The 14,570-nt window shown below is 30.1% G+C and overlaps 1 protein-coding gene across 1 annotated transcript in view; it reads left to right on the top strand.

Annotated features, from left to right (window-relative positions):
• Nucleotides 1-65: 65 nt before the first annotated feature.
• Nucleotides 66-14,570, top strand: part of retm (real-time) — a 111,469-nt gene continuing 96,964 nt past the window's right edge. Inside the window, exons 1-5 of the mRNA XM_085823176.1 lie at nucleotides 66-143; nucleotides 831-1,088; nucleotides 5,035-5,184; nucleotides 5,997-6,128; nucleotides 9,799-9,927. Coding sequence (XP_085679302.1) covers nucleotides 1,026-1,088; nucleotides 5,035-5,184; nucleotides 5,997-6,128; nucleotides 9,799-9,927 — 474 coding nt within the window. The 5' untranslated portion in view covers nucleotides 66-143; nucleotides 831-1,025. The remainder of the gene's footprint in view (nucleotides 144-830; nucleotides 1,089-5,034; nucleotides 5,185-5,996; nucleotides 6,129-9,798; nucleotides 9,928-14,570) is intronic.

The raw sequence follows: 14,570 nt of genomic DNA, 5'->3' as shown, positions 1-14,570 counted from the left end.
AATTAATTAAAATCATTATTGATAGTAGCTTTTTTTATCCATATTATTTCATTAATTACCAAGGGTGGCAACAGATGTTTTCGTGAAATGAAAGCTAAGGCGAAGAATCAACATTTAGTTGCAGATGATAACAGGAAAAGTCTGTGAGTTTTTCTCTTTTTATTTTAAACTAAATTTCCTGGAACTGTCAAGAACCACGAGTGTAAACATAATTAAGGAACTTAAGTTTTCATACGTATTTGATTAGGTCACTACAAGAGGAGTTATTGACCGATGTCTTGATATACACATTGTAATTTTCCGTATGCTGTAAATTTGAGATCTAAAAAGGTCTGATCTAAAATTGATTTTAACTAAAGCTTTCATGCTATTAATTTTTATTATTCACATGGCAGTTGTAGTTTTGTAATTGTAATTATTAGGAAGGTGATTTTTCGTTTATATTTTTTAGTCGATCGTGAATATTGTTACATGTGTTTTATAAACTGCTCTTATCCTTAATTCTATGGGTATTTTTCTAATCAACTAAGTCTTGTGACGGTTCTTGATCAAGCATTTCTTTTTTTTTTTTTTTTTACTTTCATTACCTTACATATATAATCATTTGATTGATTCCTTGTATAAAAACTGGTGCAAAGTATAGTATAAATTGCATCTGATTCTACGCTAGAAAAGAAACTAGGCTTTAGTTAAAAATTTCCGGTTGTATGACTATAGTTGTTTTGCAAATTTTAAACTCTTTTATTTAGAAAATATTTAAAAGGTAATTTGTTATATCTATTTTGTAATCAGTGTTTGCTTATATTATGTTAATTTAATGTATTTTTTAGGTATGTTTGAGTCTGAAAAGCTACAGAATATGCCAGAGTTAAATGTTCATGTTTTGGTTGCTTGGGTGCCTTGTAGGTGTACATAAAAAGAAAGAAAAGTAGACGTGTCTTCATATTGTCAGCATGATAAGCAATAATTTCTTCCTTTAAAGCTATTACATTCCAGCCTTTGTTTCTTTATCCAAAAAACTAAAAATGGTCCAAAAGTACCAGTCTCCAATTAGGATATTTAAATATCCATTTGAGCTAGTAATGGCTGTAAGTATGCATTTAAAAAAATTAAGTATGAATATATGTATTTTTATGAGTCTCTCTTCCTTTTAATATATTAAGATATTTATTCATTAATTGTATTCAGGCATTTCAACTAAAATTGCAACTATGTAAGAATGAATCTTAATTTTTAAACTAGTTTATATTTTACCCCTCAAGAATTGTTTAATTTTCATCAAAACTGTTGTAGAAGTATTAATTCTTTACTAAAGAACATTACATTCTTAAATGTCTGAGTAAAATTACATGCAACATGTTGTGTAATTTTTGTAATAATATCTAAAACATAGGGATTTTGGTAAAAATACATTTCAGCGTAGCCCTTGGCGAAAATTGGTGATTTTTTTGGTGCCATTCCCGTTTACGTCCAACATCCTCCCCAGCAAAATGTCATCCAAAACATAATTAAAACAAAAAAATATAATCTAAATAAACTGCACTTTAAAATAAACAGTGAAATAGCATAGAAAAGCAACCACATGTTATCTCATCTATGCACTTCAAAAAGGAAATATCGACTTATCCTATTTAGAAATTTCTGTGTGTTCAGTCTATGGCTCATAAAATTCCTTAACAGCATCCAAAAACCTTCTAAAATTATCTGAACTGGAATCTGTATACTGTCGTTGCCATATAAATTCACAAAAATTAGAGTAAAAAAATATCCTTCGTAGTGCTGGACTCTCGGTGGCATTTCTTGCATGAACCTTTTTTATGACAAACCTATTCAAAGCTACATGAATGATCTTTACGTTTGACCATACTCATTTCCTTCATACAAACAGGGCACTTATAATGACTACTAAGTAAACCTTTATTTACACACCAGTCAATTAATGCTTTGGTAAAAATATATTTACGGGTGCCCCTTGATAATAATTGGTAATTTATGGCCAATACATGGACATCGAGTTTGTGCAATTCTTTGACTTGTTATTTTAACTTTGTGTATTGGCGATTTTGGCATCCAGAATAACAAGTCAAAGAATTGCACAAATTCAGTATCCATGTACACTTCCACCTATTTTCACTTAAAAAAACATCAGATAATTGCACAAACCAGGCATTGCGCATTCCCTTCACTTTGTCCATGTACACATCGATCTATATTCACTTAAAAAGTCAGAGGAGCAGTCAACAAAAAATATGTAATGTCAATAAACAACATTTAAATCATACAGTGAAATGACATAAAAAATTAAATTCATCTTTGCACTACACAAAGGAAATATCCACTTACCTTATTTACAAATTTCCTTGTCTTCAGTTAAACAAAAGTCTTTAACAGCACCCAAAAACTTCCTAAAATTATCTAAACTAGAATCTGGATATTATTGGCATCACCTCATAAATTCACAAAAATAAGAGTAAAAAATATCCTCCGTAGTTTCGGTATCCTGTGACATTTGATCATACGCATTTCCTTACTGCAAACGAGACACTTATAATGGCTACTAAGTAAACCTTCATTTACATACCAGTCAATTAATACTTTTTTCTCTTTCTTTCCAAATCATACAGAAAGTTCAAATTAATTTTACCATATTCAGTCATTGTACCTGGTAAACCACAAAATAACAACGGACTTTTTATGCAAAATCCGACACACACCAAGCCAAGGTGAATCTTCGAATTATGGTAACTTGACGATTTTTTGGCGAACATTTGGCGACCAACCCTGCTACAGCAACTTGCTAGTTTTTTTGGGGGGGGAAAGGCGCTATTTTGTTTTCACAAAGTAAAGGCATGTTTTTTTGTACTGAACATTTTTTCCAACAATCTGCTAGCCGAATTACGCTTATGCTAGAACTTTTATGGAACAAAAGCGCTTAATCATGATGAAGATTAGGTGCGAAATTGTTTCTAAGTGCTTATTAGCTAAAATCACGATCGGAATTTTCCGAAAAGTAGTGGAACAAACGTGCACAGAAATTTGTTTTTAAAGGGCAAATTTTTATATGAAACATGGAAATAATTTTCTCATAAATTAGAAAAATTTGCACGAAAATGCAAGAAATTTTTGTGAATCTTTGAATTCGGTAAAAAGGACATGTATGAAATTACCTGATCGCTAAAAAGTATGTATACTATGCAAACTTTTATATGTTCATCTTGCATATACCCTTTCCAAGGATTTTGTGCCAAAAATCGCCGCTACACAAAGCCAAAATAACAAGACAAACAATTGCACAAACTCGGTATCCATGTACACATCAACTTATTTTCACTTTAAAAAAATCCCCGAATTGCACAAAAATGGCATTGCGCACTCCTTTGACTTTATCCATGTACACATCAACCTATTTTCACTTAAAAAAAAAAATCCCCGAATTGCACAAAAATGGCATTGCGCACTCTTTTAACTTTATCATGTAAACGTCGACCTATTTTCACTTAAAGAAAAAAATCCCAGAATTGGACAAACTTGCATTGTCCCTTTACTTTGTCCATGTACACATCGATATATTTTCACTTAAAAAGTCAAAAGAGCACCGAAGTCTACAATATAGGCAAACAAAAAATACATAATCTCAATGAAATACATTTTAAACCAAACAATAAAATAACATAAAAAAGGAAAAACATGTTATACGTTTAAGCACTACCAAAACCACTTACCATGATTTTCGAGTTCGCTTCATACACCCAGTGCCACGTAAAACTCGAAATATCAATCATACTCAAATGACTTTATTCAAACCAGGTACTCTTTCTGATCAAACGCTTCACATAGTGACCATCTGAACCTTTCTTCCTACAAACCCATTCAAATCCATCTAAATGGTTTTTACGTTCGACTAGACGCATATCCTTCCTACATACTGGACACTTATAATGGCTACTAAGTAAACCTTCATTTACACACCATTCAATTGAAGCTCTTTTCCCCCTTTGCTCCAAATCATACAGAAACTTCAAATTAATCTTACTACATTCGGCCATTCTACCGTCTAAAGAATCAAATCAACACACACCACAAAAACGCTCACAAAACATCCCATGATTCAAAATTTCCCAGAATCATGCACCCAATTACATCACAATAGGGTTTCCATAACATTCATCTACTCAGGCTACCATAAATGAAACAACAACTTGGAGATAAATCAAACAATAACTTCGCCATAATACAAGGGGTACCTTAAAGTCTACTCTACCCCTCCTTTGCAAGACACAAAGCAGTTCGGATGGTTTTTTGTCAGGTTGCTTCCCTGGGACTAATTTCTGAATTTTCTGGGTACTGCTTTTCTCACAATGAGCTTTCAGGTCTTGATAAGTATCATCAGTGTGCTCTCGAAGGATGATATCTTGAACCAAAGAAGGAATTTTCGGCAGCATGTGAGCGATACAATAGTTAAATTTTTTTAGAGTGCATAATAGGCTTGGGTATGGCTAAAGCAAAAGTTGATTCATGCAGTGCAGGATCAGTAGGACTGTAGGTTGGTATCTTTGCTAATGGTAGTTGAAGCGAAGAAAATGAAATCACTTGAAACAACCAAACTTTGGATTAAATTTGAAATTTAATGCCTGTAGATGGACTGCCATTATAAGAGTTTTTTATGTGACATGGTGATAGTTACTACAAGACATGAATCTATGAATCTAAAACAATCAACTTTATTAACACAACTTATTACAGAAGAACATAGAAGTTACTACATAATATTCGAACTTAGTAGAATTCATGGTAAAGGCAATGTGGTATCAGATGGCACGATGTGCAGATGAACATAAGACAACCCCAAATTTTTGAGTAACAGATATAGGAGTTATGTTTTTTTTTTTTTTTTTTTTTTTAAGAAAAAGGTTTTCTTTCAAAAAATTTCAGCATTTTTAAAAACTGTATTTGATTTATGTCTTTTTTGTGTACAGTATGTTATGTTATAATTAATATGGTTTATTAATTTTGAAAATGTCACCATTTTTTCAGGCATATGAAAAACGTTTTCCAACCTGTAAAATGATTCCGGTCTTCCTTGGTAGTGAAACTACATATGAGTATAATAGTGAGGATGGTGCTGTCCATATAATAGAACGGCGATGTCGGCTCAATGTTGAAGCTCCATATATTTTAAAAAAGGTATTGAAAAAATATTTATAAATTTGATACGTATAATCTGAAAAATAGAAAAGCAGCAAAAACTATTTTATGTCTTGAATAAAGTAAAAAGTTTAGCCATTTTTCTTTTTTCCTCTCAATTATTCATGTGGAAAATTTTCTATTGATAATAGTTTATAGTGTGAAAATAGCTGTTTACATCAGGTGATACCAAGCTTTATATTGTAATGCACAGAATTTGGTTGGACTAAGTTAGATTTTTCTAAATAGTTCTACTTTTTAAACATGTTGGGGAAAAAAATCCTGCCAAATAATAGATAATTCATAATGGTATTCATATATAATAAATAATAGTAATAATTGGTAATACTATTCAGTTTTCAGAAATTTTATTGAGAAAAATGCCTGAGTGTCCATGAGATTATTCTGAGATTATTATTATCGATTAAATAATATTTTAATAACAAAGATTATATAACATTTAATGAGAAAATTTCCAAATGTCCATTAAAGCATTTCGAGCTTTCCGTTTTTGAACATGGGTATTAGTAGTTTAGCTATGCTATTAATCTATATCAATGTAAAGTATTGTTATCAATACATATTAATTAATACTGTTATAATTAAGTTTATATGATATTTAAGTTTAATCACTTTCAGAACATTTTGTGTAATAATTAATCATGTATGTTAAATTATTCATGTGTATTCTTCCAAAGTAGTATTTTTCCCTTTGTGTTAAACTTTAAGAAATTCACGGAAAGACTTTAATCATAAATTTAAGTATTTTTCAGAGCCGTAGCATTGTAATAATGTGTGTTTCTTATTCATAGATAATCGGTGTTGATGTTGTTTATTTCATTCAAAAAAATACCCTTGATCGTCGTGCCAGAACCTTGAAAATTGAGGCTTATAATGAGAGCTTTGCAAATAGAGTTGTTATAAATGAAAACTGCCTGTATTCTGTAAGTAAATACTCCTTTACTTATTCAGTTATGCTGAGTTAAATTATTTTTTAAGAAGAAAATGTGTGCAAATCATTATTACTGTTATAATTGTGGTCATTACATGAAATAATTAGAGAACTGAGTAAAATGTTTAGTATTTGTTATCAGTAAGGGATTAAAGGTATTCAATTTAATAGCTTAAAAGCAGCAGTATGAATCAAAGATATTCAATTTAATAGCTTAAAAGCAGCAGTATGAATCAAAGATATTCAATTTAAAACTATGTACTAGGTTTGGAACCAAACTGTTTGGCCCCCTTAAATGTTACATGTATTGCAACAAATGTAGTTTTAATTTTAGAATATAATTGCAATTTGCTTCAAAACATTTTTATTAATAAAGTAGTGTATCAGTAAATTTAGCGACTGAATGTTTATGTGACATTAGTGTATCATAATTTATAATGCAGTTTAAAACCACGGTCTCTTAATTTTTAAAACAAGTCGTAGCTTTCGGGGCAGGATAAAAGACAATTAATTGGCAACATGTCATATTTATATAACAGGGTTGCCACGCTACCTGGAAAACCTGAAAAACTAAAAGTCGGAGAATTTCATGCTGCGATCCCCAAAAAAGAGATTTTCGTGGCAGCGTCAGACGCGATCACTTTCTTGCCGAATTGTATCGCGTGAGCGTTATTCGGACAGCTGGCATAGAGCCAATTTTTGCAGTACAAATCAGATTATTTTTTTAGAAACACAAAGCTAATTTCACATGTCTTTGGTTTCCAGTAACCATGAGATTCCAGAAATGCGCATGCACATCTACAGTGCATGTTGAAGAAAAGTAAATTTCCCCCATTCTCATATAAAACAAAATTTTTTAAACCTTTTCTTCTTTCTTAACCCTTTGAGGACCAGCACACGGAAAATCAACTGCAGCCACGGGACCAAACTCTCTGAAATGGAACGCCGCAATCGGCCCATGCATTTTCAGCAGTTAAGCCTACTTTTACAAAAAAAAAATCATATAAAATTAGCATTTTAATATAATGACCTCAGTTTGTAAAGTTACATACGTAATATATTAATTATTAATATAAAAATTTATAGAAAAAAATGAAACATGCAAAATATTAAAATTATAACTATAAGCATGAAAACAAGTACTACATACGTGAAAACAAAATTATGAAATGTAAAAGAAAACTAAGCAATAATTATCTGTAGACAATTAAATTCCAATTTAATAATTCTGCTGTGTGTGGAATAATTCAAAATGAAAATCGACACACAGTACAATGGCACGTTTTTTGCCGAGCAAGTAAGATAAAAGATATCTTCCCCTTCTGTAATAAAGAGTTACTTTTTAATTAACCAAGAGAGTCTATGTTAAGTTTTAAAATAAATATAAAAATGGGTAACTGAGTTTTTCCACCACGGAAGTTTGGTGTCGTTACACACCTGCTATATATTTAGCTAGATGTGTTTTCACACATTCTCCAAACACACACGCACACACAAACAACAATAACAACATTGAGCTGGATGCATTTCCCCACGTTCTAATACCGAAAAATGCAAAGAATAAAAACAAAGACAACAAAAAAATGAAATAAACAAACATGCCGGTGTCCTTAAAGAGCTGTGATTCCCAGTTTGTTTACACCAATAAATCTATCAAAACCAAAAGCACAGAACAGAAACTAATGCTTATACATGAAAGTCAAAAGCCACATGGCTTAACTGATGTAAAAATCGTTACCATCTACTAGCATTTAAAAATTCATATAAATTGTTCCGTTTTCAAGTTACATATCCGCTATGCTGGGCTGTAGAGATTGATCGGAACTCTTCACGTATGCACGATGCTGGTCCTGAACGGGTTAAATAGCTTATTTGTCATTTTGCAGTAAAATAAAATAAATAAATAAATAAAAATAATAATCAGTTTCATCGAGCCTAACCTTTTAATCTATATTTGCCAAAATACTGTCGTTTTTTGTAATTCAGTTTTTAATCCTTAAGTAATTTATTTTAATGTTATTCATATTATTTAATGTGTCTTCTTGCTTCTAAATTTATTTTTTATTAGTTAATAATACTTTCAAATTTCGGGCAGTTCTCTGTGGCATACTTATAAAACTAATTCTAACAGTAATATGACTTATCATCACGAAATTTAGTGTGCATATTTTTTATTATGTATGCTGCTAAATAAATATAAAACACTTAAATTTATTTAAAAATATCATTAAATAGATTCCTTTCTTCCTTTAGCTGAAAAATGTCTGCAGAAAAGACATTTTTAAATTCTGGTTGGGCAGATTCTAAACTCAAACCTTCAGGGAAAAAAACTCCTTATAGTTATAAAAGTAATGCTTTGGGGATTATGTATATATATGTAAGAAAAATAAAGAATGTGTAAAAGATTAAATTAGCAGAAAAAATTAATTCCCTTCTGTATTCTAAAAATAGTAACCTCTATTTGCACTGTGTCATTTCGAGAAAAATCTATGTCATATGACTCTTACATAATTTTGATGATGGAAATGAAACTAAAACTCAAACAGCCAATAGTAAATTTACAGCAATATTAATCATCCAATAAAAATGCATTGAAAACCAAAACTAACTCAGTCTGAATTAAGATTTTACTCTGAACATAATGCACTTGCTTTCAACGCTATGGCCTAGCTAGACTGCTGTCTGTCTGCTGCTTCTTTCTTGCTACAAATTTATCAAAAATGTAAACTTTTTGGTATAGGCATAATTAATGTGCCAACTTGTTTGTGGCCATAGCATGCTTACTGAAATAAAAGTTGAATTAAATATACTTAGACTGCCAAATTTCTTATTCCTTGTGGATCGGTGTTTTAGCATTCTATGGCATCAAAATTCTAGTTGTTCATAGTGGATACAACCACCTGCATTCTATTACAGTATCTATTACAGCAAAGTCAAGACAGGATCTCCACCTGTGCTGCATCCATCACTTTTGCTGATATCTGATGAAACGAATTCTGATGCAAGTTTGTCCCATGACTAATTTAAATTTCTGTGTTCATAATCTTTTGCTCGTGTTCTGCCAGTGTCTTTAAAAAAAAAAAAAAAAAAAAAAAACATTATACTGTGTGATCATCAATGATTTAAGTGCTTTAAACTCATAGGACATTATTTCAATCAACTAAAAAATGATTAAATATGCCAGTCATCAGTTTGTGTTTATGAAAAGTGTTTTGAAGTGCCATTTGCAAGATACTTCCGTTTTGCATCGAAAATTTACAGAGGTCGTCAAGTGTCATTTGCTTCGTGCATGTTGAAATGTGGGAAATCCTTTTAATCCATTTCTGAATCCTGCATTGTAATATACGGCCTTATGCTTATCCAAATGACTTTCTTTTGGTCAATGTGTATTTGAATTACCGTTATGTTAGTGAAACAAACCTAATGCTGGTTTAGTGATTTTAAATTTTTTGTGAGTTTTAGTTAAAATTCCTGCAATTTAATTTTATTATTTTATATGTTGTATATATACATACACATATATGCATACATACACATATACACACAGGCATATGCAGGTGGATCAATGTTTTGTTCGTGAGGTATGCTATACTTATAAAACCTGGAATTTGTTTCTGAGAGAAATTTGATAGCCATTCTTTTCTAATTTCTTTATGTGATAGGTACATCCGGAAAATCCTGATTGGACATGCTTTGAACAGATAGCCAGCTTGGATGTAAAATCCTTTTTTGGCTTTGAGAATGCAGTTGAAAAGTTAGCGATGAAGCAGTACTCATTAAATATTAAGAAAGTGAGTGAAATTTTCTGTAATTTTTTTTTTTTTATATGCAAATTTGTATTGATCTTTAATTAATTAGGATTTTTGATTAATTTTATGAAAAATGTATTACCTAAAAATGATTTGGGAAAGCATTATTAAAAAAGTTGAAATATTTCTTTGACTCGTCAGTATGTAATATAAATAAAGCTGTATAATAATAATAAAATGTTTGGGCATTGGTTACATAGGAGAACTTACATCTTTAACAGAGATGTCATGATCCCACATAAGTTACAGTTTAATCCCCTTGTAATGAAAAGCAGTTTTGTCCATTTGCATCATACATTCCTTCTAGCACTGCTGAATTTTTTTAGTTGTGGTTTATCGTTGCAGATGTGTAGACAAAGGGTGTTTGTTGATTAAGGTAAGGCATGAACATTAAGTTATAAGCACATTTATTAAAGTTATAAGCACATTTATTAATGTTTATCCCAGACGTACTAAATATTGAAGTAGACAGGTAAAAAATGGTTTAGGAAATAGTTGTTGTTACACTTAAAATATATTTAAAAAATACTGATACAAAGAGTGAACGTAACACTGAATTCTCAGCAAGTTCATATGATAATACTGGTAGAAAACCACTTGTCTCTTTGAATAAAAATAGCAACATTTTTATTCTTATTCCTGAAGAAATAAATAAAAAATAGAAATGAAAATTCATTAAATTTTTCCCCATGATGAAGGAACAGACAGCGTAGAATATTTTCCAGACTATTTCTTTTCCTGTTCACTTGCCAAGAGAAGCTAACTGAATATAAGAATATTTCCCCGTACACTATTTTAGGGTGTTTGAAGGGGCAGCGTGTCTGATAAATCCTGCGACAGTTTTGATTTATCATTCACATATCAGTCAAAGTGTTGCACCCTTAATTTTTAATACGTATTAAATGCATGAGGCAATGCCACCATTAAAAAATTAAGATATTTGAGCAGCAATAAAGCATTCATAAAAGACTGAAAGATTTCAGATTTTAATGCTTTTCCGAAAGAGCACTTTTAAAGCCTAATATGATTAATCAATGGGGGTTATGAATAAAGATGGCTTACTGAGAATGACTATATATTTTATAGGATATTAGATAAATATGCATTTAGACTAAAAATACGTAATTTTTTAAAAAATAAATAATGTTTTTAATTAGATATGAATTAAATCTACCTTTATTTAAATCAGAGCAAAGTGTTGAAAAAATATTTTTAAGGCATTCATCTATTGCCTTTAAACAGCTTAGTTTGTTAATTAATAACATACAAATTAAATATGAAAGAATAATATCTTATGTTTTATTGAATGGTAACAGACTCAAATGAAAAGTAAAACAATGCAAAATTGTGTTTCAAGACTAGTAACTCTTTTAGTCTTATATTTTTCTTTTCAATTGTCTTTTCCATCTTTCATTTACCTTTCTTTCCATTGTCTGTAAATGAGCATTTACTACAAGGATCTTGGCAAATTCTTCACGAAATTCAACAGCCAAAATTCCACAAAGATTACAACATATTTTATATCATATCAAGATAGTTTTGACAGAAAGTGCATTGTGCATTGAAAAAATAAGATAACTTTTGTTTCTTCTATTGTAGTTGTCCAGACTATAATTTTCATGTCTCAAGAACACCATTTAAAGTACAGATTTATACATACTTATATGTACATAATCTCTTTGGCATCATTTGTTGGTTATTTACAGAAGGAAAAAGAATAATAACTTATAATTGAAATTACATATATATTTTACATTTTAATCAGGTATTTATCTTGAAAATCAATCACTAAACCTACTTACAGTGAACTTTTATTTATCTTGTTCTGATTAAAATTTTGTGACTGCTTTGGAAAGATTTAAAGCAATTGTTCTCCATAGTGATTTTGCAGCAAAATAGTGTATTCCTGCAGAAATTTTATCGTTGTTTCTTGCATTGCAGGCAAATCTCAAAGAGGCACATTTTAAAAATGAGATTAAGCCAAAAATCACGATTTGTCTGTAGAAACTTCTGTAACTTTTAATAGAACAAAAAGAATACAAAATGGGGATGTTGGATGAAGAATTGTTTTGCTTTTATCAGAGTTCAGCACATCTGAGAAATTTGCTTCCTTTTACCAAGGTGATTGCAATAGTATATAAATAGTGATTTATATGCAGCATTATGCTAATGTATGTTTTTTGACAAAAAAGTCAAACTTTTTTTTGAAATGATATGGCAGTTTTCTCCCATATTTTGATTTCAAATTATGCCAAATTGCCTAGTATTAAAAAAAAAAATGGTTTAAGCAGTTTATTATTTTTTTAATTACATTTTTTTAAATAGCATTTATAGTTTTTGTTTCTTAATATTTATTGAATTCAATTATATTTGTTAATATTCTTTTAAATTAAATTTTCTTATTTTCTTTTCATATAATTGTAAATTTAAGCTCTATCCAAGGTTCCTAAAATTTTTCTTATTTACCCCCCCCCCAATTGCTTTTAATTCATTTTTATACGTTTTCTGAAAAAAATCTGAATTATATATTCTAAAATTTGTACACCATTTAAAGTAAATAAATAAGTAGATTTGAAAGTTTATGGCCTAATATTCTTCTAAGAAAAGGAAAAAAAAAAAGTACTTTATTGCTTAATATAATCTTGTACTTCAATACTCTTGTCACATTGTTATATGTTTCAATACTCTTGTTACATTGTTAGATGAGCAAATCTATATGATTTGGTGAAGATTTCGCACAAAGTAACGGAGCTTGTAAATAAAATTATACTTTTTGCAAATTGTTTGATTATATTTATCATAATGCATGAGTTATCTGTTTTAAAATACAGATATTTTCACTTAGGTGCTTTAAATTTATATTCACATGCGGAAATCAATGCCCATGCAGAGCAAATGTGTTTACTCAGATTCGAACCTGTCATGAATTATCAGTGTGCAGCAGATTTAACCCTTTGGTCACGAGAGATGTACTAGGGTAGGTTTCCTGATAATCCGAAAGTTTGTCTTCAAAATTTTCTATAATTGTTCTTTTCATGCCATCATCATTAAATCTTCTGTAAAGGTCAAATTTTCAGGTTGGAGAACAGGTAATAATTATTTGAGATAAATCCAGATTATGAAGTCACATTTCTTAATTGCTTCTTTAGCAATAATAGCTGAATGTACAAGAGGCTTCATGGATAAGATGAATTATGCAGCTCAGCTTTCCATATATTCAATTCTGAAATTCAGTATTTTCTCTTTAATTTCATTTTGAAGGTCATGCAAAAAGCTTACGTATTTTCTTCCTTTAACCCCTTACACATCGTAAAATTTTGACAAAATTTATTCAAAAATCATCAAATTTTTCTATTAATGTTTATGAAATTCAAAATAAATTCATACAAAAAACACTCTTTTTTTTCCCCTTAAATTTAACAGTTTTTTTAAGTATGTAAATTTTTTTACTAACCTTCCTTATTTTACTTTATATTTGGTTTTCCTCTTACACCTAAGCTAGGCAGAAAAGCTTCAATGCAGGCCATTAAGATTACATGTAAATTATGGAGAGAAAAATATCACGTACAGTTAAATAATACACACTGTTATGTGCAAATGGTAATGCTTTCATTCAATGTCAATAATAGCTGTGATATTTTTTCAAAAATTTAATAGTTTCTTTCAATATGGTAAAGTTTGAAAAATGGTATGCACAGTCTTACATTGCAGTCTTTACAATAATACCTCGTTTCTCTCCCAAGTCATTTTCCTTTCGCATTCTTCTTTGATGAACACACTTTACATTCTCTGGAAGTGTTTTCTTTTCTTTTCTTTTCTTTTTTTTTTTTTTTTTTTTTTTCAGTAGGTTATGTAGGTTCTAAAAATTGTCATTCAAATAAACAATTTGATGGCGCTTCACTCGATGGACGACCTCATTTTGAAAAATGGATAAAAGTGTGATATTTGTCAATTATTTCATCGATTAAATCCAGTCTAAACTTTAAATGTGACTTTTTTCCACCTACTTTTTTAAAAATTTGAAAGCATTGAAAACGGCTTTGTCTAAAAGGTGAAAGATTATTTTTTTATTATATCTTTTCCCACCGATTCTTGCTACTTGATAACTAGAAAGGTGTTGATCTCCAAGATCCACACCGCCCATTGTTTTATTGTAGTTAATTACTACCTTTGGTTTTGTTTTCAGTTTTTTACTTTGGGTTATTACTTCAGCAATTTCAGAATCATGAAAAGATGATAACATTGTTACTTGCTTTTTGTCCTTCAATTTGAAAGCAAGGATTTGGCCACATCTAAGTGATATAACTTCATCAGTTTTTAATTTTTTATTTTTCAGTCCTAAAGGTAACAGTTCCAACCATATCTGTGTGATAAGTCAAAAGGATATCACATTATTCTGGTGAAGTATAATAATTATCTAAGGTAATGCAGTAGCCTTGTTTCAATAATGGTATCATCAGAGTCATAACTTGTGAAGGTACTGAGAGAGATTAGAATTTAGAATGAAATAAAGTACATCGTGGAAAAAAAAGGGCAGGGAAAGTTCTATATCTCCCGTTCTACTGGGCCGATTGACGAAATTCAACTTGCGTTTTTCATGTCTTGAAAGGGCGACTTAGTCTATG

The sequence above is a fragment of the Stegodyphus dumicola genome, chromosome 9 (assembly GCF_044657685.1).
Source record: "Stegodyphus dumicola isolate Sdum_Otavi_A_Nest chromosome 9, ASM4465768v1".
Classification (NCBI taxonomy): domain Eukaryota; kingdom Metazoa; phylum Arthropoda; class Arachnida; order Araneae; family Eresidae; genus Stegodyphus; species Stegodyphus dumicola.
The sequence above is the reverse complement of the archived record's forward strand: the minus strand, read 5'-3'. Positions and strand labels throughout refer to the sequence as shown.